At 37.1% G+C, this 25,164-nt stretch overlaps 1 protein-coding gene across 1 annotated transcript in view; it reads right to left on the reverse strand.

Moving 5' to 3' along the window:
* Positions 1 to 3,974: 3,974 nt before the first annotated feature.
* The window catches only part of cnksr3 (CNKSR family member 3), a 34,294-nt gene continuing 13,104 nt past the window's right edge, over positions 3,975 to 25,164 (reverse strand). Inside the window, exons 2-13 of the mRNA XM_023352571.1 lie at positions 21,404 to 21,567; positions 17,515 to 17,717; positions 16,686 to 16,773; positions 12,711 to 12,752; positions 11,855 to 11,974; positions 11,609 to 11,668; positions 11,130 to 11,198; positions 10,249 to 10,395; positions 8,078 to 8,202; positions 6,939 to 7,126; positions 6,762 to 6,848; positions 3,975 to 5,665 (exon numbers count right to left, since the gene is read on the reverse strand). Of these exons, the coding sequence (XP_023208339.1) occupies positions 5,376 to 5,665; positions 6,762 to 6,848; positions 6,939 to 7,126; positions 8,078 to 8,202; positions 10,249 to 10,395; positions 11,130 to 11,198; positions 11,609 to 11,668; positions 11,855 to 11,974; positions 12,711 to 12,752; positions 16,686 to 16,773; positions 17,515 to 17,717; positions 21,404 to 21,567 (1,583 nt within the window). The 3' untranslated portion in view covers positions 3,975 to 5,375. The remainder of the gene's footprint in view (positions 5,666 to 6,761; positions 6,849 to 6,938; positions 7,127 to 8,077; positions 8,203 to 10,248; positions 10,396 to 11,129; positions 11,199 to 11,608; positions 11,669 to 11,854; positions 11,975 to 12,710; positions 12,753 to 16,685; positions 16,774 to 17,514; positions 17,718 to 21,403; positions 21,568 to 25,164) is intronic.

The following is a 25,164-nucleotide window of genomic DNA, read 5'->3' on the forward strand; positions in this document are numbered from 1 at the left end:
CCTGTGCTTGTGCAGCCAACGGCGATGAGTCAGATTGCTTTCCAATGAGATTTACCGTTATATTTTCCAAATGTGTGTAATTTCTTTTGATCATGCATGGAACAAACTGGATGTGCTGCGGCCCTTAGAATAGAACTGCCTGGAATTGATAGATTTGTGCGAACCGTTTAAACAACAGCATTAATGTGGGGAGTCACGCCTCCTCAATGATATGTATTACAGACCGGAAGTGATAAAAGGGCCAAGGATGACAGGGAGACTGCCATCCTACAGTGCCATATATAACGGTGGGAGAGAGGTATTTATACCACTACTTGGAAGGCTAGAGGAATCAGGATTTGTCATAGTGTTGGCATTTCTAGAACGATTTCTGGCAATTGAAAGAGAATCAGAGGCGGATATATTAGTGTGTGGAACATTTTGGATACAGGAAGTCCCAAGAGTTAACTGCATAAAGTGTTCACATCATTAGAACTTTTCCTCATGTTAAAACCACAAAAGTAAAATATTGTATGAGCTAGGATCATTGCAAAGTACATAATTATGAAGTGAAAGGTTAAGGATAAATAGTTGAGTCTAGCTTTATTTTGTTTTGTTATTATTTATTTATTCCACCATGTTGAAAACTATTAATCGTTTCCCCTCCACTTCATAATGATCAATTTCTTTTGTGTTGGTCTATCACACAAACACACACACCCCCAAATGCTCCCCCACACACAAACACACAAAAAACATTGTTACAGAGTTGTAACATGACAGAATGTTATGAAACTCTAAATTTAAGCATTCAAAGGAAAGGGACAATTTTGTATCATCTGCAGAGGTTTAAAAAAAGATTATGCTTCTCATCTTGGTGTATTTTCCATTTACATAAAAGCAGACCACCTTTGACCCCTGGCTTGTTTAAAAAAGATTCCACTGCCTGCTGACTGTCCCTCCCTCTTGAAAAACCAGGACCCACCCTGCTCTTATGTTTCTGATGTGACCTACTCAGTGGGAGTTTATATGTGGGACAGAGAGAAAGTCAGAGAAACTCACCGGTTCAGGAAGTCCCTGCTAGAGAACCAGTCATGTTCCTGTGATACATAAAGTTATTGTTAGTGCATAGAAGTTGAGAGGCCCAAGTAGGTTTCACAATGATTTAAGCCTTTTTTTAAAAAAAAAAACATATTAATGAATATGTTTTGGTACTTTTGGTGAAGTCGGCAGCTCTAAAGTCACAAAACATAGAGACATCGCGTAAAATGTGAATGAAAAGACTAACTTGCACTTAAAAATGGCATAAGATTAAAAGAAAATGTTATGCCTTATAGAACACACTTTAATATAAAAACAAGAAAATGGTAAAACGTGTTTCAGTTATATGGGTTAAAGGGTCACAGGTAATATTTTTGAGAGCTATCAGATTGACAGTAAAACATTGCGACGGTCCTCTACCTTGTGTTTGGACTACCTCAATTGTTTTCAAGTTATCTTCATGAATAGCGGCAGTATTGTAAGAATTTTGGACATTTCATAATCTATGAAACATATGTACTGTGGTTAACTCGCGGTTGGAGGAATTCTTCTCTAAACCACTGTCAAGGGAATCCAATTTATCTCTGGAACAAACAGGAGACAGAAATAACTTTACTGTTTCTGGACCTGAGCTCTTTCAAGTGTCCTAAGGCTGTTTTAGATACCATGCATGCATGTCCTGCAGGCTAAAAATACAGGATCTACATCCAGATTTGAGTTAAAAATCAGAATCCATGGTCCACACAGGCAACATTTTTCTCATCACAGGCAACATTTGATGCAGCCTTGAGGACAGATATGTTTTTATGTACTTATAAAACACAAACAGATGTTAGAATTTAGCATAATTCATAAAAGAAGCATTAAAAACTAATCTCTTACCTAAGTAACAGTCACAGAATAACTTTAGAAAAATCTAATTAATTTGAGCACATTGATTTACTAAGGGATTAAATAAATCCAAGTTTAAAAGTTTATAGTAATCCCTATAAGGAATGTGATGAAATCATTTTACATAATTTTGAGTTTATTAAAGTTTTTATTTTCTCTAAACAATCCCTGCCTTTCTGTTACCCTGGCTTATCAATATGATGCATGCATCCGATTCTGACAACCCACTGTTAGAGAACTGCAGCAAAGACTGATATCCTGAAAGAGAACTGATTTAAGAGGCATGTCAGATCCAGGACATGTTGGAAATGGACAGCTTGATAAATATTAAGACTACTTACTCTGTAAAATATAATGTATGTCTGGGGAAATGAATCAAATAAAACAGTTTGACTCATATTTTTAGATTTTAGCACAAAGAAAAACAAATTTTACAAAAGTAAGAAGAAATTTACCTACTTGACTTCCATATTTATAATTATAGTTTGTGATGTAATGGAGAAAAGGATTTCTTGCACCATTAGTGCCTTTTGGTTATGGAAGATATTGCATAAAAACATGAGAAACTTAAAAAAAAAAATTCTTAGGATTAAAGACATTTTTCAGGCACATGTGCCTGCAAAGCTGCAGGTTTCTTACCCCTCATTTAGTGCTTGTAGAGAGAGTCAAATATCTATTTTTACACTCCAACAAAGAAGACTAAAAGCGACTGCTTGCTGGCAAGAGGGAAGTGTGCCAGGTTTTGACAGGAAAGCTAGTGAACATTGTCAGGGGTTTGTTCGAAGTAATCATTTCTTAAAAGGCGGTTTTATCTCCCCCACATGGTGAATAATCTCAAAGACTGATTTTTTACTATATTCCCACTTAGATTATGCAACTGCTATAAAAAAAACACATTCCCCTCTTTAACAAAAAGATCATAGGCCTATTCATCCTGATCACATAAAGCTCTAGACGTTTGAGCAGCTGGAATGAAAAACTCATTAAAATGTGCCCCTGACATTAGATTCACACAAATGCTTTATTTTTAATTGCGTATGGGTTTCCAAATGTTCTGAAATCACTACATTTAGTTTTTGATTCACTTTTTACGCAGTACTCTGAACTTCATTGGAAGTCAACAATGTGCAAAAACAAAGAAAGAATAAAACATTCACTTAGTATGTTCTGTTTTAAACGAGTAACACAGAAATGTGATTATTTAAAAGGTAATTTTTCAAAACATGCACCAACTAGCAGTAACTGAGCATATCATTCCTGTGAAACCATTTGTGTGATGTGCAGGCATGAAGCATTAGTTGTTAGCAAATGCATGCAGTTGGTTAGGCAGAGTGCAGGTAGTGTTTAAGCAGACCACAGGTTTCCAGAAAGTGCAAATTAAATGAGAACCGCAGGCGACAACAGTTCAGCAAGCACAGGCAGATGGAAAGAAGTGGTGAAGGAGAGATAAAAGAAGCTTCTCTCAAAAATCCAACTCATGCAATGCAGTGGGAGAGCAGCAAGGAAAGAGGGAAAGAATATTGTGTCAGTTTCCAAAATGGTTAGAACTTCAATTCAACGCTTAAGCTTTCTGGTGGTTGTCGGAGAGCCAATTTTCAATAAACAAAAGCCAAGGTGACTCTAACCTGCTCTTTGCATGTTTAAAACACAACATATGTGCAGGAAAAATTATCTCCTGATGGAAAACCTGCTTTGACCATATGCTCCCTTACAGCCTCCCACCCCCAAGTATAATTTAGAGTTCAAAGGGAGTAGTTACATAACCATTACCATCTGAGACGGAAGAAATAAAGGTAACCTGACATTAGCTATCTTGTGTCACCACATGCTTAAAAAGCAGAATCAGTTTTTGCCTCGAAGGTTAAAACAGGTCAGAATGACAGACGGCTACAACAGACTGGCCTTTCCTTTACAACGCACCGTTTTAGGCACATAAACTGATACAATCACAGATTCATAATGCAGTGTTCAAATAAAGGGAAAGATAGCAAATCCTTTAATATTCATATAAGGACACATTTGTCATTCAAGGCATGACGACAAAATAAAGACAATACAAAAAGTCACTGAAATGAACTGCCGTCTTTAATAAAATGCTTTTCAAATCTTACAAAAAGGCAGATAAAGTAACAACAGACACTTCCTGTAATTATTTTTAAATAACACTGACATTCTCTTCTTATTTATCCATAGCAAAAGTCATCAGAAGGCTATTGGACCCATGTTTCAAAGACACCGAAGGGCCTTTAGGAGGGTAACTGCAGAGTAAACTGAAGGTCAATGTGCATAGTCTTAGATATGCACAAATAATTGCTTATTAATAAGTGTAAACATCAAAACCCAATGCAACTCGGTGAGCTTTAGTGGCCGCAGAAACCTTATGCATAGCTTACAAGAGGCAACTAGTGGCAGACTGAAATGTACAGTGATGTGAAAACAACTTTCAACACCTTACAGATTTCTCCTGCTTTTGCTTTCTTTTTCTTTGCCATACTTAAATCTACCCAAACCAATCCGGTCATTTGCAAAAAAAAAAAAAGAAAACAAAGAAAGAAAAAAGTAATCAACCCCATGTTAAATAAAAAATTAACCTTAATCAACCACATTTTTTAGACATTATTTGAATCAAGGGTTAAAAAATTAATTACACTGAAAAATCTCAAAGTGATTTAAAGAAATTCAACAACAGGTGGGAAACAAATTGCAGTATTATAATTATAATTTTGTAAAGTACACATGTCCTTTGTGTGAATGGGTGGGTCAAGTGTTTTTTTCATTTATTCATGTTATCTTTGTCTGATATTGGGGCTTCTTTGATTATCATTAACAAGTAAGCAACGAAAAAGCAAAAGAAATCTACAAGTGAAAAAAAATGCTTGCTCACAGTACTATAAATAATATGAAAAAAAAATATATATATTTCAGGAAAGAAAAACATCAAAATCTGAAGCAGTTTCTATCAAACATTTTTCTCCACTTACTTTCACTTTATAATTTATTGGAAATGAAAATCTACAGAAGCACATAACTAAAGAACTTCAAGTGATTAAATATTTGTTTCAGAGAGCATCTCAATGGAAAAATTACATAACTTAATATGTACACAGAAGTCTATAAAGAGAACAAAGCCAAGGTTTTTCTAGACCTGAGCAAACAGATTCTCAGGGGTTTTGTAGTCTGAGATTAGGATTGAGGGCAGTGTTAAAGAGGCAATGACTTAATGTAGTGAGTAGGCTACTACAAAGCAAGGTTGATTGTGGGTAGTAGCAGTAGTAGTAGAAGTAGTAGTAGTAGTAGCAGTAGTTGGTAGTAGCCCTAACACCATGAAGTTATGGAGTTTTGGGGTCAGAGAGGAGAGTGAGAGAGCCCGAAGCTGCCAAAAAACAGCTGGACGTTTAAACGTCAAAGGCACTGAGGAAGATCACAGGACAGGAACAGGAAGCCCCGGCACAGGAAGCACATCATCAGTGAGTCAACAGCTTAAGCCGCGTGATCCAACTGACCAGTAGTGAGCGCTCTGCCGGGGTGCGCTTTGAGATGGAGCTTACGGGGGCCTTTTTCGTGTCCTCCTGGTAGGGGATGGTGGCACTGTTGTGGAGGTCTGAGTTGGAATAGTAGCAGCTGTGTCGGATGCGGTCCACTCGGACGAGCTGACGCTCCCTCGCAGGCCTGTAGGGCGAGGATGCAGACGGGACCTCCTCGGCAATGGTGGGAATCCGCTCATTGCTGAGGTATCTGTACAGCAGGTCTTCACCTAAGGAAGGAAGACAGTAAAAGATTCTTAGCAAAGAGGTAAAAGAAAAATATATAAAGCTAGCATCGTGTTTAAATAAAAATTGAGAACTCAAAAGATAGTCAAGAAAATCCTCTACATTCCGTTCAACAAAGTACATTCCTTTGTTGAAATATGCAATTTTAGTAGAATTTCTTTAAGCTGCTGCAGTTTAGCCACAGACCTAACAATGTCCCGGATTATAAAACACTGACAAACATTTCCATGGACTACTTTCATTAAATATTTAAAGAATCACTTGAAATGACACTTTAATCCAGAGTATGGATTGCAGTTTATAATAGAGATCCGCAGAAAACTGTCTGGTGATCAAAATCGACTGATTTGACAATTAAAGGGTTCTGATCAGTGATTTGAAGCCTTTTCTCTGTCTGTGAACACCCCAAACAGTAATATCAACAATCCCTAGAGTGGAAGTTATTACTGAAAGGAGAACAACTGTTAGTCAGTTTCAAATTGCGTTGAGGAAAGGTGGCTGTCAACACAGTCTGCTAACAACAAAGAGGTAAACTTCAGAAAAAACCAGAGACTTTAAGATTTTACAGTGAAACTGCACTGTTTGGCCTTTTGAGCCATCCTACTCTATCCCTCATGAAACATGCTTATTCCTGAAGAACACACAGTTAGTAATCAGATTTAAAATAGTTAAAAATGTCAATTAGGTAATAAATTGGTATAGAACAAAAAAAATATGTTTAACTAAAGAATCTCTATGCCAGAAGAATTTGAAATTATTTGGAGATTTTCAGTGATGTGCATAGATAGCTCTAAGTATAAGGTCTGTGAGAAATTATAATTTAGTTTTATACTAAACATTCTATAAAGAAGTATATACATATACAGTACAGACCAAAAGTTTGGACACACTTTCCCATTGAATTCAATGAGAAGGTGTGTCCAAACTTTTGGTCTGAACTGCATATATATATATATATATATATATATATATATATATATATATATATATATATATATATATATATATATATATATATATATATATATATATATCAAATGGCTGTAGAATTAGCAAACCAGTGATTAAAAATATGAATACCTTTTCTGCCATGTGCCCAGGGCTTGGCGTATGTGTCCACTACTGCAACACAAGTATCTGCTGGCATCGACAGTGGCCTTGGCTTACCTTGAGACAAGAATGTCACATTTGTAAGTTCTATTTTCAGAACATTCTGAGTCCTTATGCATCAGAAAAGTATTTATTTAAAATACTAACCACGTGAAGCCTTATGCTCCCTCATTCTGGGCTGGATTACGGTGGCTTCAATGGGACATCCGGGGTTTAACTTGTCATAATCTGTGATGGTGGTACGTTGTCTGCGCTCCTGGTCCAGGAAGGAGTTGGGTGACTCAGAGCCCTTCGGTCTTTTACTAATGCTGGAGAGGGAGTCTGATCTCATCTCTCTGCACACAGAAACAAATGTTTGCTTATTAATTTATTTGGCTTTCAACTCTAGCGGGATCTAGTTTTAAATTGTATGTTTTGTTTTTAAATTGTAAGTTTTTATTTTATGTTTTTTTATTGTTATGTTGTGTTTTGATGTACAGCACTTTGTATCAGCTGTGGTTGTTTTAAAGTGCTTTATAAATATAGTTGGTATGGTATGGTATGGTAATCACAGCTCAACTCACATTTCTGTGGAATCAGAGTTAAAAAACAAAACTAAAAAAAAAGAAGTAGATCACGATGACTTACAAACAAATAGTGTTACATGAACAAGTCTAATCCAAGGGAACCAAAGAGAAAAGTGTGCAGTGTGGGATGCAGAGTGGGCTGAAGATGAGCAGATGAGAATGTGTAGTGATGAGGAAAAAGAGATGTGAAAACGTGACTGCAGCCCACTATTTATGAATCAGGTTTAAATATGTCTGATTTTAAAAGATGTTGCATCATAAGACATTGTTGGAAAGCATTTCTTCAGCAATTCCTCAATAAATTTCCTATTTTCAGCCTTTTAAGTTAACTTTAAAATATAAGATACCACAGGTCACCATGAATTTGTGGCATATATTTCTGTACCACATTGGATTTGAATAAAAACACAGAGACTACAACAAAAACACACAAGAAAGGAAAGAAGGCAGGACACAAAAAATGAAAAAAAAAAGAAAAAATAAATACATTAAAATAAAGCAGCACACAAGGAAAGAAACATAAAAAATGGAAGAAACAGAAAAGAAATACTAAAGAAATTAAAGGACATAGGAGACAATGAAACAAGAGACATAAGACACACAAAGAAATGGAAGTAAATTAGGAAGGATTAAAGTTATCTTGATACAAAGAAGGGTCGAAAGTAACGCACAAAGGAGAAGGAAAGAAGACCACAAGAAAGATTTGAACACATGGCTCACCGTGGAGTGTACGGCACTGGAGGCGGTGGAGGAATGTACAAGTCCATAATAGCTGGCTTCTCCTTTTTAGTAGATCCATTAGCTGAACTGGAGGGGGACTGGGATCGGATCAGAGAGGAATTATTCTGTAAAATAAATATTTTTACATAAGTTGTTACATCCTGATTACATGGTGAAGCCCTCAATAAATCCAGCTTCAACATCAATCACGGTCAAAAACAAAAAGATTTTTTTAAAAGTTTTTGGCTTGTGCTTTTTCCACCTTCAAATATTGCCTAAATATAACTTGTTGGTAAAAGGGAGGAGCTCACCATATGTGGTGAGACGTTTAAGTGCTTGTGTGTGTCTACAAGTATAAATTTTCTTGCTTGAGGTATGGGAAGATTGTAAGTAAAGTCTAAAATAGACTGTAAGACATTCACTCATTTACCACAGTTATGTTTCCTGACTCAACAACTAAATATTTGGCTTTTATCTGCTGCAGTTCTCAGCCTTAAATGGAAAAACTGTTCCTGTTACAGTTTTTATTACATTTTTATTGTTATTAACATAACAATAAAATATATATATATATATATATATATATATATATATATATATATATATATATATATATATATATATATATATATATAACAATACATATTTTATTTTTACTGTTTTTATATAACAATAAAAACGTTATATTTCATAGGGGTTTCCTATTGAGGTTTTAGTTTAAAATATATCAAAAATATGTAGTAAAACTAAATCTTTGTGAGTCAGGCTGAAAGACGTGGCTCTGTTTTGGCTTTGAAGCCTCATTATCAAAGATAAACTGAGATGTCTAACTCTGATTTCCTCCAGAACCTGTTAAAACAAGCTGCTGGCATTTATTTTCCCCATTGTTCCCCAAACCTCTGTCTGCTGCTTAAAGATATCAAATCTGTTATTCTCTCATCTTAGCTTCTCAGGTTATCAAGCAGGCCACGCATGATAGCACAGTTCCACAGTGTGAAAACTGGAAGTGTAGGATTACAGCGGGCTAATAGACCTACTGTATGTTAAAACAGGAGTCAGATGAGAGATAGCCTCATGTCAGGTCTGATGGGCTCACAAGATGAAGTAGAACAAATGTACATCTTTTGCAGGTTGCTTCTGTTTGTTATTTTTAATAACACTAAAATGTTCTAGATTAAACCAATTTTAGAAATAAGACAATAATGATCTGACTAACTACAAAAAAAACCCCATTTTCAAGTGATGATTTCATCTATTAAAGGAAAGCTTATAAAATAATCCTGTACAAACCAAACCGCCCTGAGAAAATCCACGAAGGGATTGTCCAGCATTAGGTCTTCACCTTAAGTTCAAGTACACTTTGGTCACTCAGGATGATCTAAAGCACAGCAGCAAGTCCATCTTTACATGGCTCAGAAAAGGACGTCTTGAAGTGGCTTAGTCAAAGTATCAATGCTGTGGTAAAGCGCTAAACATGTCGGTCATGGTCGAAAACAATTCTACACAGAGAAGTGGGCTGAAATTCCTCCACAGCAAAATAAAAGACTAATTGCTGATCATTACAAGCGCCTGGTTACAATCTTTGTTAACTGATCAAGTTTAGGATGGAATAACTTTTCCACATAGAGCCAGGCTGGTTTGGGCACCTTTTCTCCTTCATAAAATTGTTTTAAAACTGTATCTTATATTCATCCAGAATGTATTTTGTTCATAATTAAAACAATTTGATAATCTGAAACAAGTCATACAAATAATGTAAAAATAAGAAAAAAAATCTGTGGATGGGAGGAGAACTTTATTTGCTTCACATTTCCCAGTTACCTTTAATAGTTTGGGATGTTTTATCTAGGAAAATAAATTAACGTTATGCTCCCATCTCTTTGTAATAAAACACCTGGGTCATGTTTTGTGTACTGAAATAAGATAAACAGACCAAAACACTACAACAGGCGGCTTTATCTATTAGACTGAATGACTTAATGGGAGTTTTTTTCCCCTCTTTTGTTGTACCTAAAGATAAAGCTCAATAGTGTATTGAGCTCAGCCAGCAGCATTCTCAGGGTGGCTCTGTCTGAACATGCTGATTCTGGAACCAACTCCCTAAAAAGCTAATAATTAGTTGACAGCGATTAGCCTGACATGAAGAAAGAGATGGGTCTGCAAGTACTCACCTGAGGTACGGGGGGCTTCCAGCGCATGTTCTTAAGTGGGGCGGGGGTGAAGCTTGTAGTTCCTGTCGGCCTCTTCTTCAGTAGTAGAACCACACCTTTGGGGTCTTCTCTCAGTTTGAAAACAAGGTTTTTCAACTGCCAGCCAACCTGATTGAACAGGCAAAGAAAGTCTAATTTTACATAGCACCATTAATGTACAAGATAGTCCTAAAATAAACAAAGGTTGCATTCAAGTTATTAAAATAAAACAGTGATAAAAACACTTAATCATACAAAAATAATATACAAGTTTCAAGAAATGACTATGCACATTATTAGAAAATATTGATAAAATAATATTTAATCTTCTTGGAAACACTGCAAACAGTAACAGGACTGAAAAAATAGACGTTATTTAGAGATAAAATTAATTCTGAGTACAAAGCAACAGTTAGGTTTCATGTGTGCTATGTGGATTTCAATCTTATTGAGTCTAGCTGAGGGGTTATTGCTATCTCTGCATACATGGGACCAAAATAAATAATAAAACAGTGATAGAAACTGTCCAAACCCTTCCACTTACTGAATGACATGCTTACTTAATAATTGTAAGTGACCGTGGTCATGCGGTGTCACAGATGTTTTGTCATCAACATATTTATTGAAAGATACATTGTAAAAATCCATAATCTAGATATTAAAAAAAGTGGGCTGAGAATAGAGCCTTGGGGAGCCCTACGTGTGACCTTGGACAATCACACATTTATATAATTGCCAAAATAGTGCTGTTCCTTCTTGTAAGGTGTCAACCATACTAGATATAACAAGATAGAACCAATTACTAATCTTATTACCATTACTACAACTTGTACTTAGTTTACAATAATAGATATTAAGCTCACCACTGTTTGCTGGTTGACCTGAATCACTTCATCCCCTGCATGGATCTTCCTTGAAAGGTCTGCAGGAGACTGAAAAAGAAATGTAGACAGGAATTATTTCTCTAATTGGTTTTCTCATCACATCGAGGCCAGACAGGATCAACTTGTCATGATTTGTGATGATTCAGATTCTGATTCACATTCCGAGATTGGAGGCGTTAAGATCCCACTGTTGATGTGATGCTTGTGCATTAGTCACTGGCTTGTTGTCTTAATGTGGGTTTTAAAACGGGTAGGCTTTTGTGTAGACGCTGTTTGTGACATTTTCTTATCAGTGAAATCACAAACAATTCCTCTTACACAACCTTTATCTCCTTCAGATTTTGAAACTTTGTTTTCCCACGTCAAACGAGGAGGAGGATGAGAAAAAGTCTCAGACGTAAATAAATCCTTCAAGGAGAAAGGCTGAATGTGTTTGTTAAGTTCACAGTTATACTTACATGCTCTGTAGTTCCAGTGATGACATGCAAACCATCGTACGTCGACTTGATGTACATTCCCTAGGTTGAAAAACAAACACCCAAAACCTTAATTGTGGTTGTGGTTTAAACACAATATTCCCAGAGGGAGACACATGGTGATGGAAAAGTGGAAGGCCACAATCTGACGTGCATTTCATGCATTCCTGGGGAATTATTAAAAAAAAAAAAGAAGCAGGATTTGACAAACTCTTATGAATTCCTCACCAGCCCCTCGCCTGGTTTGATGTTGGTCAGCTGGACTTCTTCCAGACAGGCAGATTGGCTCATGAGGGGGTCCGATGTGGTTCTCACGGTCTGGTCACAGATGTTGTTCAAAGTCTTGGACTGCAGAGGGACAGGTACAGCAAAATGCCTCGAGAGTTGGACAATGAAGTCTAAGACCTTAGTAAACTGTGATCAAGTTTATTTTAAATGCAGAAATTATATGCTATGGCTTTATTGTCATTGGGAAGACTGTTAACTTGACTGTTTTCCAGACAACATTCTATTCAACACGCCTTACTGCACAAGAAACTGTTCACAGTGTGCTGTGTTAAAGTATATTAATTAAAAGTTGAGTGGAAGGAAAATGCATGTACAAATAAGACAGGTGTAGCCTTGAAAATATTTTGACCTAATGCCCATTCAAGCACTAGGATGAAGATTCGGAAGAAGATTTGGAAGGTGTGGACAGTGTTTGGACTTAGTGGTTCAGTAGCACACAGATGCTGCAATAATGCATTCCTTCAAGTAAAAAGAGTAATGTACTGAGCAGATATACTATACAGTACTTTTATACTTTTAGATAGCCCAATTATTCTGCCAAAAGAATCTACAGAGTGTCAGCAACAGGAAACCCTGATTGATAGCTAGGGCGTAGCAGAGCCGCCCCCTCTGCTGGCAACCCTATGGACTTGTCTGCTCTTTGCACTCAGAAAATGACCTGATCTGCTGAAATCAAGTCACACAATTGCTTTGGTAAAAAAAAAAAAAAAAAAAGGCTTTTTTCTGCAGTATAAGAATGTATAATGGAACTTCTGGTTCTGATTTGGTTTACATTTTATGGATATGGTATACTTACAACTTCCAGAATCTTTTCTTCCATCTCATAGACGCTGCAGTCCTGTTACAGGAGAGAAGTGACAATAGGTTAAACTTGTGAGCAGTAAACAATAAAAAGAGAGAGAAGGTTTTCTATGACTTGAGGGAGAGAGACAGAAAAAGTATATGGTTCAGATAAAAATGATATAATCAGAATCCCATATATAGAAATAAGAAAAATGGGGAAGACCCACAAATAAACAGCTTGTAGTATAAAATTACCCCTTTGGCTGCATTTTGTGGATGCCATAATTGCATAAGGATCTCCTTGGTTCATTTTAGAGCTCTGGAGCTTAAATGGTTCTTAAGCGGATATAGTGATGACATAAAGATAACAGCAGAGGCAAAATGTGTGATTGTAGTCTGAGAAATTGTCGACCAAAGCCATTTTTTCGCCAAGCAAATGTAATGCAGCTTTCCACAGTTCCTTCTCACAAGCAGGCAATATTGGTATGATACTGATTGATTAGATGTAAAAATGCATCTCAATAAATTACAATATAACAGAAAAGCTCTTAGCTGCAAGCCATAACCATCAAAATTAACAGAAATAAATGTGCAAAATACATTGATATAAGAAATTCACTCTTTTAATTGCATTAAGGAAATAAAGAAACCTTGAGATGATATTTATTCAGATGCACCTGTGAGAGATGCTAAAAACAAATCAGCTAAATCAGCTTGGAAACTACCCACTGTGTCCTGACACAGCTTTAACATGACTGGATTTGACACAGCTGAGGCAGTAAGGCTGTGGGGGTTATGGAAGTTATTTTATTACAGGGTTACGTCCTGTGTTGTGTTTTCGTTCACAACACAGGACAACTGTCTGTTGAATCCAGACAGCTAAAAAAAAAACTACTTAACCATAGTCTCTTATTTCTTATTTCTTCAAAGTCATCAAAAGCCACAAGCTACTGTCAACACAAAGTAAAGAAAACTGTTATGACGTGTGGGGGCATGTCCCAAACACAAAAGCAGTTCTGTTGGTCTTTGTAAATCCATTGTGCAGACAGCGAATGGGGGTCGAGAACATTTCTCTGTATTTCCATAGCTTTGCACATTCCACAGGGTTAAAGGGGAGCATCTGTTTGCAAAAGCACTTGGCCTGCCATACTGCTGATTTGCACTGACAAGAACTGCATGGCCGTATGTGGGAGAAGCATCTTATAACTCCTAAATATCCTCAAAGTTTACATAATTTAAAATAACTCTTTGTTTCTTATTATACATTTAATGTTGCAATGTTTACATTTCTTGAGGGAAATTAAAATGCTATTACCAACATGGTATGCAGGGAAAAAAACAAAACAAATCCTCCCATTTGAAAAAAACAAATAAACAAAAAACATGTTTCTATGCAATCTAATTTCTAATGTCAGCCTACGCCATATGGTGGTTTCAGAAAGAATCTATGCTTGCATAAACAAGCAACTGCATATTTCCTGAGGCCCGTGTTTGGATGAAAACATGACTGACTGAGCCAAGAGGAATGGACTAAAAAGGCATGTTTCAAGAGATCTCGAAACAAAACAGTTTAATTATAGGCTGCAGACATAATCTGGCCAGTCTGCCATCAAACATTTACTGAACCTTCTTATCGCAAATATAAAACAAAATGAAAGCAGTGCAGAATAGTAGCTAAGTACTGTGAGACACTGAGGACCAATTCCCAGGATGCACTGATCCCTTAGATTACACATACTCCCATAACCAGGGTGGATCAGATGACTGTGTGCAGCTTTGATCTGCTAGCATGAAGTGACCGAGGGACAGTAAAAAAAAAAAAAAAAATCCAGATACTTCAAGCCTGAATTCCTGATATTTGTTTTTCATGTAAAACATTTTATCTTAAGTTATCTTGATTAATTATTTGCCCACTAATAACTGTAACTCTAATATTTTAGAGTCAGAAATGTATGAAACAGGTAATTGAACTTGTTGTTTTTATTGTTTTTCAAAATGAGTAAGTAATTTTTAAATGTACTTTTCTGACTTATAACACATGAACTGAACACTCTTTGTTTAATATGTTCAGGAAATATGGATGAACTCTATAAAAGTAAATTGGTGAAGAGGATGGACTCTTCCTAACTCACTAACCCACTGTTAAAAACAGTATGTTTCTAACATACTGTTAGGATTTGTAATCCTACAAATAATTTTGTAGGATTATTTGCCAGTTCATTGACTGATATAAAACCCTTATATTGTAATGTTTTCGGCCATATCATCCAGCCCTAGTTTCAAGTGACTTAGATTTCCCACAACACCATGATGTTGTGGGAAATCTAACTGAAGACCGACTAATAGTTTTATTAGTGTGACTGACACTGTCTTCACAATAATATTTTGACATATACGTTATTTTAATTAAACCTCACAAGCAAAATTCAGGCTGATTATGCATAAACTGCCTTGCTAATATAAAGTATTTTGCTGTCAGAGTTACTTTGTTTATATTTTATATTTTGGAGTAACAACAGTAAATTATAAACTTTCATTTTCAGTGCAGCTGCATAGTTTCCCAACAGTACTTTTGTCCTGAGTGGACACTGTGTTATGGACTGTTGCTCGAGTTTGCATTCCAGACATAACTTAATATTTTGAGCTGTGTTCCAGGCTGGCTTGGAATTACTCATTTCTTTCATGTTTCTTACACATTTCTAAAGACACAAAAATGTACTCCACTATTGAGGAACAAGGTGGAACACTAAAATTTGCATTCCCTTTAAAAGCAGGAAGCCTAAAATAGTTGCTCCTTTGAAAGACAATGACATCCACTCTGCTCGGTCAGCCAAACATTGGTAATGTGTTCTCAGCTTTATGGCCCTGCACACTGGCTTCATTCAAGCGCAACATATAAATTGCATGATCTAAAAAGGTCCAACTCAAGGCACAAGTTCATGAATAGCCTGAGCCAACATCAGGCCGTAGTTCCCCATCATCATAAAACCAATCAGCTGGTCAGTCTACTGTGCACCCAATTTATTAACCAGTGGTCTTCAAGGTGAATGAAGTGAGAAAGTCTTCTAAGAACTTATGACACAGTTTTATACAGTTGTATTTTATGATGAAATTAGTTACTTGCTATGGGCTAGATTTATTGACCAAACTGCTTCTCTGCTCAGACCATGAGAAAAAACAATTCACTCAATGATTTTCAGACTTTCAGCATCATCAACCTCTGCACCCAACATGGCAGTGTGGGAAACGTATACCCCCCACTTCTCTTCCAAAGACCATGACGGAGCTGCCCACAGTAAATCAGCAGAGGTGCTGAAATCCCAGACTCTGGCAAAGAAATAGGCACTCTGGGAAAGGAATTTATTTCAAACCAATAAGCCTCTAAAACGACACCTGGAGTCTCAGCAGTCATGTTCACAAGAAGTATAAACTGCTCAATGCAAACCCTTAAACGATGAAAGGCCATGCATTCAGTCTATAGAAATGTGTGCAATACAATAGTGCCAACAGCTGGTAGATTCTGTATTAATCTAAGAGCGGAGAAATAAGAAATAAGATGTCTGGAAGCTACAGAAAAGACCAAAACAAAAACCACATGGCAAAAAAAAAGACGGTAGCCAGAGGATGGTTGCCAGTTTCCTTCTAAAGAGTCGAGTTTTATGCAGCAACAACAACAACAACAAAAAAAATACAAAAAAGAAAACCAACACCAAGCAATAAACAACCGCTTGCTGAGGGGCCCAGGATTGCGACCTCATTAGCCAGCATGAGGGAATAAACATCCCAAGAAAAACACTGGCTTCTGCATTAATGTACTCAGACCGCTGGCTTCAGGCTTGTGTCATGGCTACCAGACTAGATTTCCTCCAACGCTCTTTTAATGTGAACGTCTGTGCCTGGGGGTTAATGTGTGCACAGTGGAAAAAGGCTATTATGTGCATGTTTTTTGTGGTTTTAGGTAAAAGTGTGATGGTTTTAGCATGCAGACCTGCTGAACTGTGGTGGTCAACTCCAGGCACAGCTGTATGATCTTGTTCTTGGTAGCTGTGAAGTCACTGATCCCTGTGAGAGGCGTCCTATAGTAAGAAGAGAGAGAAAAAAGGAAAGATAAGATTGGAACAGGCCAATTTTTCCATAAATGACCTCTATCTATGATTAGCATGTTGAGTACTAAAAATAAAATCCCTATTTATTGAAAAAATACAAATGCAAGAATTCCATCTATTTCCACTCCAACAAAACACCAATCAACAGCACGTGCTCAATGTATTTTTTCAAGACTAATAAAACTGAATAAAGGTTGGCGACAAATGCTTTGATACATAAGTAGAAGATAACTTTGTCTTTATTCTAGATAGATTAAAAACTACTAGCTGAGGTCTTTTGCATTACAGTTCTTAGGGAAAAGGGGGAATAAAACTGAAGGAAAACTGGAAATCAGTATCCGCCAGCAAAGATCTGCTTGGTGTATGTCTATTGAAAACTTGATATAGTCGTCACTAGAGACTCTAAATCAGCAAACAAATAATACTGACAACCTTCTTAATATGTTATGCTTTTAATGCTTAATATGTTATGGAACCAGTCAACTGGAGAGGATACTGTCATCTAAATCAAAAGCTGACTAGCAGCTATATATAACAGAACTTTGTGGGAAAAGTCTGACTTTCTCATGATCCCCTCTTCCCCCCAATAAGAATTTGGAAGATGCTGGCATAAAATACCAGACAAAAAGTTATCGTACCTGAAATTCAACCAACAAAATGATGATGCTCTGGTATATGATCTAATACTTAGGGGTAATGGAGTGCAGTCACCTATCAAGCCAAGCTAGGAGGCTCTTTGCAGCACCAATCAGCTCCACCACAGAGGTTAGGAAGTCATTTGGTGGCTTGCGAGACATGCTTCCCTCAGATGGGGGGCTTTTTCTGCGATCATTTGTAGCAATGTGAAGACTGTTGGTTGCAGCTCTCATCCTCACGACAAGATTCTTCAGGTTATCCGTTTCCACTCCATAGTTCTGAAATAAGATTAACAGAAGGTTAAAAGCTTTGAATTAGAAAAATGCATTATAAAGATGTCAATCAGGTTAAATAATAAGGTCTGAAAATATGACAGTCCCACTCTTTTACCCTAAACAAAGAAGTCGTTTTAGTCCCGGGAAAAACACGTTTTCTGTACTGTAAATGGATGTAATAATTTCCCTGACAGAATCTACTGGTGAAAGATTTGACTGTTTTTTCCCCTTTGTCTTGGTGAACCTTTTTTTATTATCTTAGCATATATTTTTAGAACTTATAAAACATATGCTATTCTCTTGTCTGTGAGAATAGCAATTGTATAAAAAAATCCCTCCCAGTGAGTCTGCAGAGTTTTGTTTTTTTTGACGTGCATGAGAAATCCCCTGATTTTTATCAGGTTTGCATTCTTGAGCCCAAGTTGTTTCCTGTCATTGCATTCCTCTTATTTGTGGAGAATTCACAAGCACAGGGACGCTACACTCGGTAATTCCAAACATCACTGAGCCGAGCACAAATCAGTGCCAAAGTGAGCAAAAGTCACTTTTTGTTTCAATGTAATGTGTGACATAAGCAAACTAATGTTTTTGACTAAACAAATGGTATTAGAATAAAATGTTTGCTATGAGTAAACAGTGGTCTGGCACTCATTTAGCATCAGCTTACATTGTGCTGAATTTGTGCCAGCAGCACTGCTTTATAATGACATGCCAGTTGCATAATGTGCTTCCCAAAGAGTAAAACGGCACGTGTTTGGCAGTCATTGCCAGAAATCTGTTTTCTTTTATTCTGCTTTCAAACATCTGCTCCGAAAAGAAGTATATACAAACTGATTCACTAATCTTCAGTCCCAAGAAAAACACTAGGATAATTTGAGCATTCGAACAGCAGCTCTTAGTGGCTTTGTTCGTGTAATATTCCATGCTAGCTGGAATATAGAAACAATAAAATATGCAAACACATTTGAAGAACCTAAAAAAAGAAGGGGAAATCATCTGAGTCTTTGGCTTCACATTTACATAGTTAAAGTGCAACTTTAGCATAAAGAGAATTTGAGCATTTTCCAAGACAAACTTCTCTCCTTCCTACTTATTAGCAGTTTAATCACACACACAGGAGCTCTGACTTTTTTCACAGATGCCTAGAGAGCTTTTGTCCTACATTACTAGCAGAGCAAAAAACCCCAAAGCAAAACAACTCCTTTAGTGCAACTTTAACCTTGCCTCCTGATTACAAAGTCTGGATTTTTTACCCTTTTATTTTATGTTTTTCACCTTTTTCTTAGTTTTTATTTTAGAAGATAACAGCATTATCTTCTGTTATAATGTGGCAATGCAGTGGTACAAGACATTGAAAATCTGCCTTCATTTAAAGTCTCAAAGTTTCAGAAACAGAAAGTATCGTTCAAGAATGGAAGCCACTTCTTGTTTAGTCAAACTTTAGAATTCTTTTGTAAAATGCTTGAAGCAAAACAGTAGAATCTTACTTTCTTTAGAGTTTATGACTAATGTGTAGTGGCTAAGCATCATGTAAGAGGATATCATGGTTTGCTGGTGAGCTAGTGGAGTTTCAGAGCAAACCCTGGCATGTTGGCTTTCAACACCAGCTCTGCAGAAGACATCAGTGAGAGAGATGTCCAGTAAAAATGTTTAATGTATATTTTCGTCCCCAGACAGCCGTTAGAAGCCCTTAACATTTTGGGTGTAAGAGAAGCACAGTCATAGGGCGAATGTGGCTTTATGGTAGAGTAGTCATCTTGCGATCGGAAGGTTGTAGGTTCGATTCCAACTTCCTCCTGCCACATGTCGATGTGCCTCTGGGCAAGGCACTTAACCCCAAATTGCCTACCGATCTGCGTATCGGTGTATAAATGTGTGTATGTTTGTGAGTGCTCTAGTGACTCTAGTGTAAAGCGCTTTGAGTGGTCAAAAATGACTGGAAAAGAGCTATATAAGTTCAGTCCATTTACCATTTTCCTGAAGGGTTCATGTGGGAACATCTATCTTGTAATTTGGGCTTGAATGTAGCGTCATACCATATATAGGTGAAATCTTCGATATTATATGTGTATGTGCATAAATATTTAAACGGAAAGGAGAAAATGAAAAAGAAGGGTGAAGTGTCAAAAAGATTACCATGACAGGAAATGTCTGACTTAGCAGTTAATAGAAAAAGGAAAGAGTTTAGGAGGAGCATGTGTGGTGTTGATGTCTTCAGTTCCTGTCGGTTGCAATGACCTTGCCTCAGGGAAAGCTAATTAAATCTGGGGGGCTTCACTTCCTCCCAAGGGACATGTAGAAATCTTAAGCCATTCTTAATAAGGAAACCTCAAATGAACAAAACCCACAAACCTGCACAGCATCAGTCAGAGGTGAAAGGTTGTTGAGAGTCCAACATCCCTGGTTTTGACTTCATCAGAAGATAAACAGATGGGGAAGTTTATGTCTGTCAAAAACTTTGAAAACTGCCTACATTTGACAGAAGACACCAGGGTAATTCAGGAAAAAAGTTTTAGAACTACTTTCTTCTTGCTACCACGATGCAACATATTGCATGGATGTAAACAAACCTGGCTGTTGGTACTGCAGTAATAAACATCCCTGCTGTATTGATGCACCATATGGTACAAATGGAATGAATGCTAAATCTATAGACAGAAAGACAACTGTGCAGCAGTGAAGTACTTCCATGTGTCTACTACAGTAGTTATGCACAAAGAATTTAAAGAGCAACCCCATAAAGGATGAATTACACCTCTCAGTTGTTTGAAGACATAGGAAACCAAATAAAACATATTGTACATATGTGTCAGGTATTTCAGTCTATATAGTCTAGTTTGTTTTGATTTATTGTTCAGTGCTGATTTAAGATGGTTAAATCTCAATACATTGTATTATAATCTAAAAAGTACTTTATTATCTCAAATAAAATGCACTGTTATTTGTGTTTGCAATGTGACAAAATGTGTGACAAAGGTGCAGGGATACTTTTGCAAGGAACTATATAATACATCTAACAGAAGAAGATATTCAACATAAATTTTTCCCAGTCAGATTCATGACTCAAAAAATAAATCATCCATGGTTAAGATGTTTAATCATGGTAAAGAAATATATATTTCTTTGATGCTTTACAGAAGCTGGTTCCAACCAGGTTCAGAGCCAAACCTCTGCTTTGGAGCGAGACCCAGACATTTTCATGCTGAGGGGACTTCAAAATGCAAGTTTGTTTGCGGCAAAGAACACACCATGCGCAAGCGATTAATGTAAAGTGTTTTAGGAGAACACCATGTCAGAACTGCTGACACTGATAAAAATGCAAAGACCACATTCTGGACCCTTTAAGACACAGGAAGTTATAAAACTCTAAATTGATCCCATCTGCTAGAAAACCTGGGTTTCTTGGAAAACGAAGCACAGAGGGTTTGCATTTTTCTTTTCATGAAGAAACAGTAAAGGAAGACTTTTTTTTTTTTGGACTGCTAGAATGAGACAGAAGAGGTGAATAGCTGAAGACAAAAATCCTTCCACTGCTTAAACTGCCAACAAAAGCACTAATACTGTCGTGTGGAAAATGATAAAAAAATAATTGTCTGGAAGTAAATGAAAGTCCTATGGTCACATTTTATGAATGATCTGTTTAATCACTGAAGATGGACATCAAACTGAACACATTTAAATTCACTCACCAAAGCACAAAGCAAATCGACGGCCTCAAGGACCAGTTCCTGGTGTCCAATCCTTGCAACGCCCAGTTCCTCCAAGTCTTGATGAGTGATCTTTAATAGCTGTTCTCCGCTGATCTTTTCCCTCTCAAAGTTACTAATATACTGCTGCAAGCTGTCATCCAACCCTGGAAACACACAAAAGGGAAAACATAAAGCTCCTGTAGAAAAAAACGCCCTCTAAAATAAAATTAAGTTGTTTGCCTTGAAACAATTTAATTGTTGGTAGCAGAGCAGAGCACGGAAGAGAGAGTCTTCTCTGTAACAATTGCTGTTGCCCTGGACATTGCTAATTGATCCAAACCCTGAAAAATCATAAATTTCTTAGCATAATATTAATACATATCAAGTAATATTTCTAATATCTTGAACATAACATCCTGGTTGATTCTATTTTTTTTTATTGCCTTTGATAGCTGCTATTTTTTTAAATTTCATTGTGTTTTCTTGTACAATGACAATAAAGGAATTATTTTCTATTCCATTAGTGGGACACCTCCTTCTACATCAATATTCTGTTTGAATAATCATCGGCCTACGCATAAATAAGCACTAAATGCTATTGTGACAATGGTTTAAAAGTTCATTAAAATTATGTTCAATACACATTTGAATTGGTTTTAGATGGCCTCTTGAGCTAAACCTTAGCTTTAGACTTCAGGACAAACTTCTCTGGATTTATATAAAATTAATAGAAAAGAGTTAAAAGCTGCAGGTAAGATATTAACTGATTATAACCTTTTAACAGAACCGCAGTTCAAAAATCCTGAACAGTCCCTTTCTTGCTGAACAGAAACAATACAGTTAGACTTTATTAGCGTGGGTCTTAAATGCACATGTCTGCACAGTGCAGATAAGGAACAGGTGGGACGGCCATATTTGTTAACTAAACAAACTGTAAACGGAACAACGGTTGAAACCTCCAAGTTTGTGTAGCTGCTGAAACAATGAGGCTATATTTACAGCTAAGTGATGTTAATGGGTGTGGGTGCCTGCAGTAAACGTGTCAGTATCAGGGACAGCCCCTTGATGCTATTTAAAGATCAACAAGTTTGACCGTTAACTTCTGCAGCCACTGAATGAAGCATAGGATGCAGGTAGAGCTGAAAGTACTTTAACGCTCACTGCTGAACAACATAAACAAACCTCCAAAACATGCCACCCCCTTGCAACAGAGGAGGAAAAAACGGGCCTTTGTGTGTGTTTTTCCATGTGTGTGTTTAGCCGTGGGTGTGGAAGTAAAAGCCATGTCTCTCTGCCCATCAAAGAGCGCACAGAGAGGGGGCAGCTGCAGCTTCATGGCCCCGTGCCCTGCTTCTCTAAAAGGCCCGTCAGCTGCGAGACACCCTGACTCTTTCATGCCACACACACGCAAACACTCGCACAAATAACATTAGTCAGAGCGAGGGTTTCAGGGCCCAAGGAGCCCTGACATAAAGCAGATGCATCCATGCTGAATTTGGAGCTCGACGTTGTTTAGTTTTTTACTGCAGCACCTGATGTCTTTGTGCTACTGTGACGCTCAGCCTGTGCACCTGTTGCTGACAGTTTGCATACAGAAAAAAAACAAACAAATGTGTTAGTCAGCGCTGACCAAACAAGATCGAACTGCTTGCATTACAGCATCAGCAGGTCTGACTCAACCTGTTGCAAATCCATAATCTGTAAACTGAGGTTTTTGGTGGTACAGATTAAGCCGAGGCTAGATAATATGCTTTATATATGTCAAATATTTTGCATTCAATCTGATTTGTTTGGGAATGTGAACAGAAACAAACTCTATTGATCAAGCTTCCATAGGCAGATGTCAGTCACTGTCCTTGTGGTCTAATCTGAAACAGATTAGACCATTAATATAGGTAGACTTTAATAAAATTTGATTCTCAGAGAAAAAATAATATTTTTATTACAACCTCCATTAGGTTCCATTTAAATGCACCAAAATAAGAATTGATTACAAGGCTATCCTCATTCATGCTGCATCCCTAAAACCTGACTTTTACTGTTCTTTTGTATTTTAGAAGGTGAGTTTTCTTTATTTTGATAAATTTCATGAACAGGATTTTTTTTTTTCTGCAGTATTTTACCTGCTGAAGATCAAAATAAAAATACAGTGGGGGCTTGAACCAGCAACCTATCAGTTACAGGATGAATTCTTATCTCCAGAGCCACTGCCGCCGTAGACCCTTAACTTTTGTGATTCTTGTGTTTACTTCAATCACTCATACACCAAAAATTGTATGTTCATAATTTCCACCATCTCAAGCCAGTTGTTTGGTACTTCTTTACTGTTCACAATCACAAAAGTTTATTCCTATAAAGTGCTGATTTATAATGCTAATTAAAATTCTTCAGGAGGAATGTTACCTACAAAACAAAATATGTATTTTGAATAAAAAATCCAGAGTGGCAGTAAAGTTGACTTTTAATAACTGCTGGAATCCTTGGGAAAAGTTACTGTGTATATGAGAGCTGGAGTTATTCCCCCTGAGTCACAAGGGAAATTTTTCATGACTTGATAAACCATTAACCAGCACATAAGTCAAGTCCATTTAGGCTCATTACATTTTTCTCATTCCTCAGCATGCTAATTCCCAGGCAAGACTTCAGAGAACAGTTAAGATTAACCTCTGACTGGTCGGCATCCTCTGAAGGAATTCAATTCAGACGGAAAATGAAGGGGGCAGAGTGCCGGCCGCAGCCAAGTACAAACACTGGGGCCAGTCTCCTAATGCAATTAGGGGAAGACAAAGAGTGGAGTTTTCAAGGAGGCAACATTTCTACTTCCTGCTGCGTTAAAAAGGCATTTCCTGTTGAATGGTGCAACCGTGCCCAACGTCAAAGAGGGAAAGTTGTGGGTTGAGATACAGTAATGACCTCTGCTGATTTATGTCAATTGTTCCAAACAATGTAATTTCACCCAACCAGACTGAGGCTTTAAAAAGTCTGAAATCAAATGAGATGACAGTAAAGACTCTCCGCTTTCCATGTAGATGTTATCTGATTTAGTTATCTACAACATTTCCTCTCCTAATCCTTTATGTACACCTCAGAACAACAGCAAACACTTCAGCACTACCAGAGACTGAAAGTAGGATAAATGTGCTGTGCAGACATCGTTCATTATAATTGCACCAACACCAAGGCTACAAAAAGAAAAACTCCAACACAGTCTTTCCTCTGAACTCAAAACCTTCTGGTTAAAACAAAAAAAGTGTGTGTCCTTACTGTGGGGCTTATAAAACATTTATTGTCCCTCGATCAATGGCTGCCAGGGAGTGCGAGGGACTATCAATTTTCATTTAAGACAGAGCAACCAGTAAAAGAGATGGAGTGTCACTTTATTGTGAAGTGAGGGATGGGAGGCAGAGGAGAAGGCTGTGTGAGTGCTTTTCAAAGTCTGTGGAAGATGAAACACTTTGGAGGAGTTTTATAGCGACTCAACTACTTGGCAGCTGTCTTCTAACTGCACCATGTGGGTGAAGCAGAAGCAAAAACAGACAACACCAACATCAACTATAACTTCACCATCAGTGAAGGTGTAAAAACATATGTTGCTAATGAATTTAAATTAGAACCTGTATTACCAAAGCTACCACTATCCATCGTCAGTTCTTTGGAACAATAAAGGAACAAATCTTCTCAGATATTAGAAAGGTAATCCTTTCAATCTGCTTTTCTGTAAAATGTTAGTTTTATATTGACTTTATCCCGGTCTGAAGAAA

Source organism: Xiphophorus maculatus, chromosome 19, assembly GCF_002775205.1.
Source record: "Xiphophorus maculatus strain JP 163 A chromosome 19, X_maculatus-5.0-male, whole genome shotgun sequence".
Classification (NCBI taxonomy): Eukaryota; Metazoa; Chordata; class Actinopteri; order Cyprinodontiformes; family Poeciliidae; genus Xiphophorus; species Xiphophorus maculatus.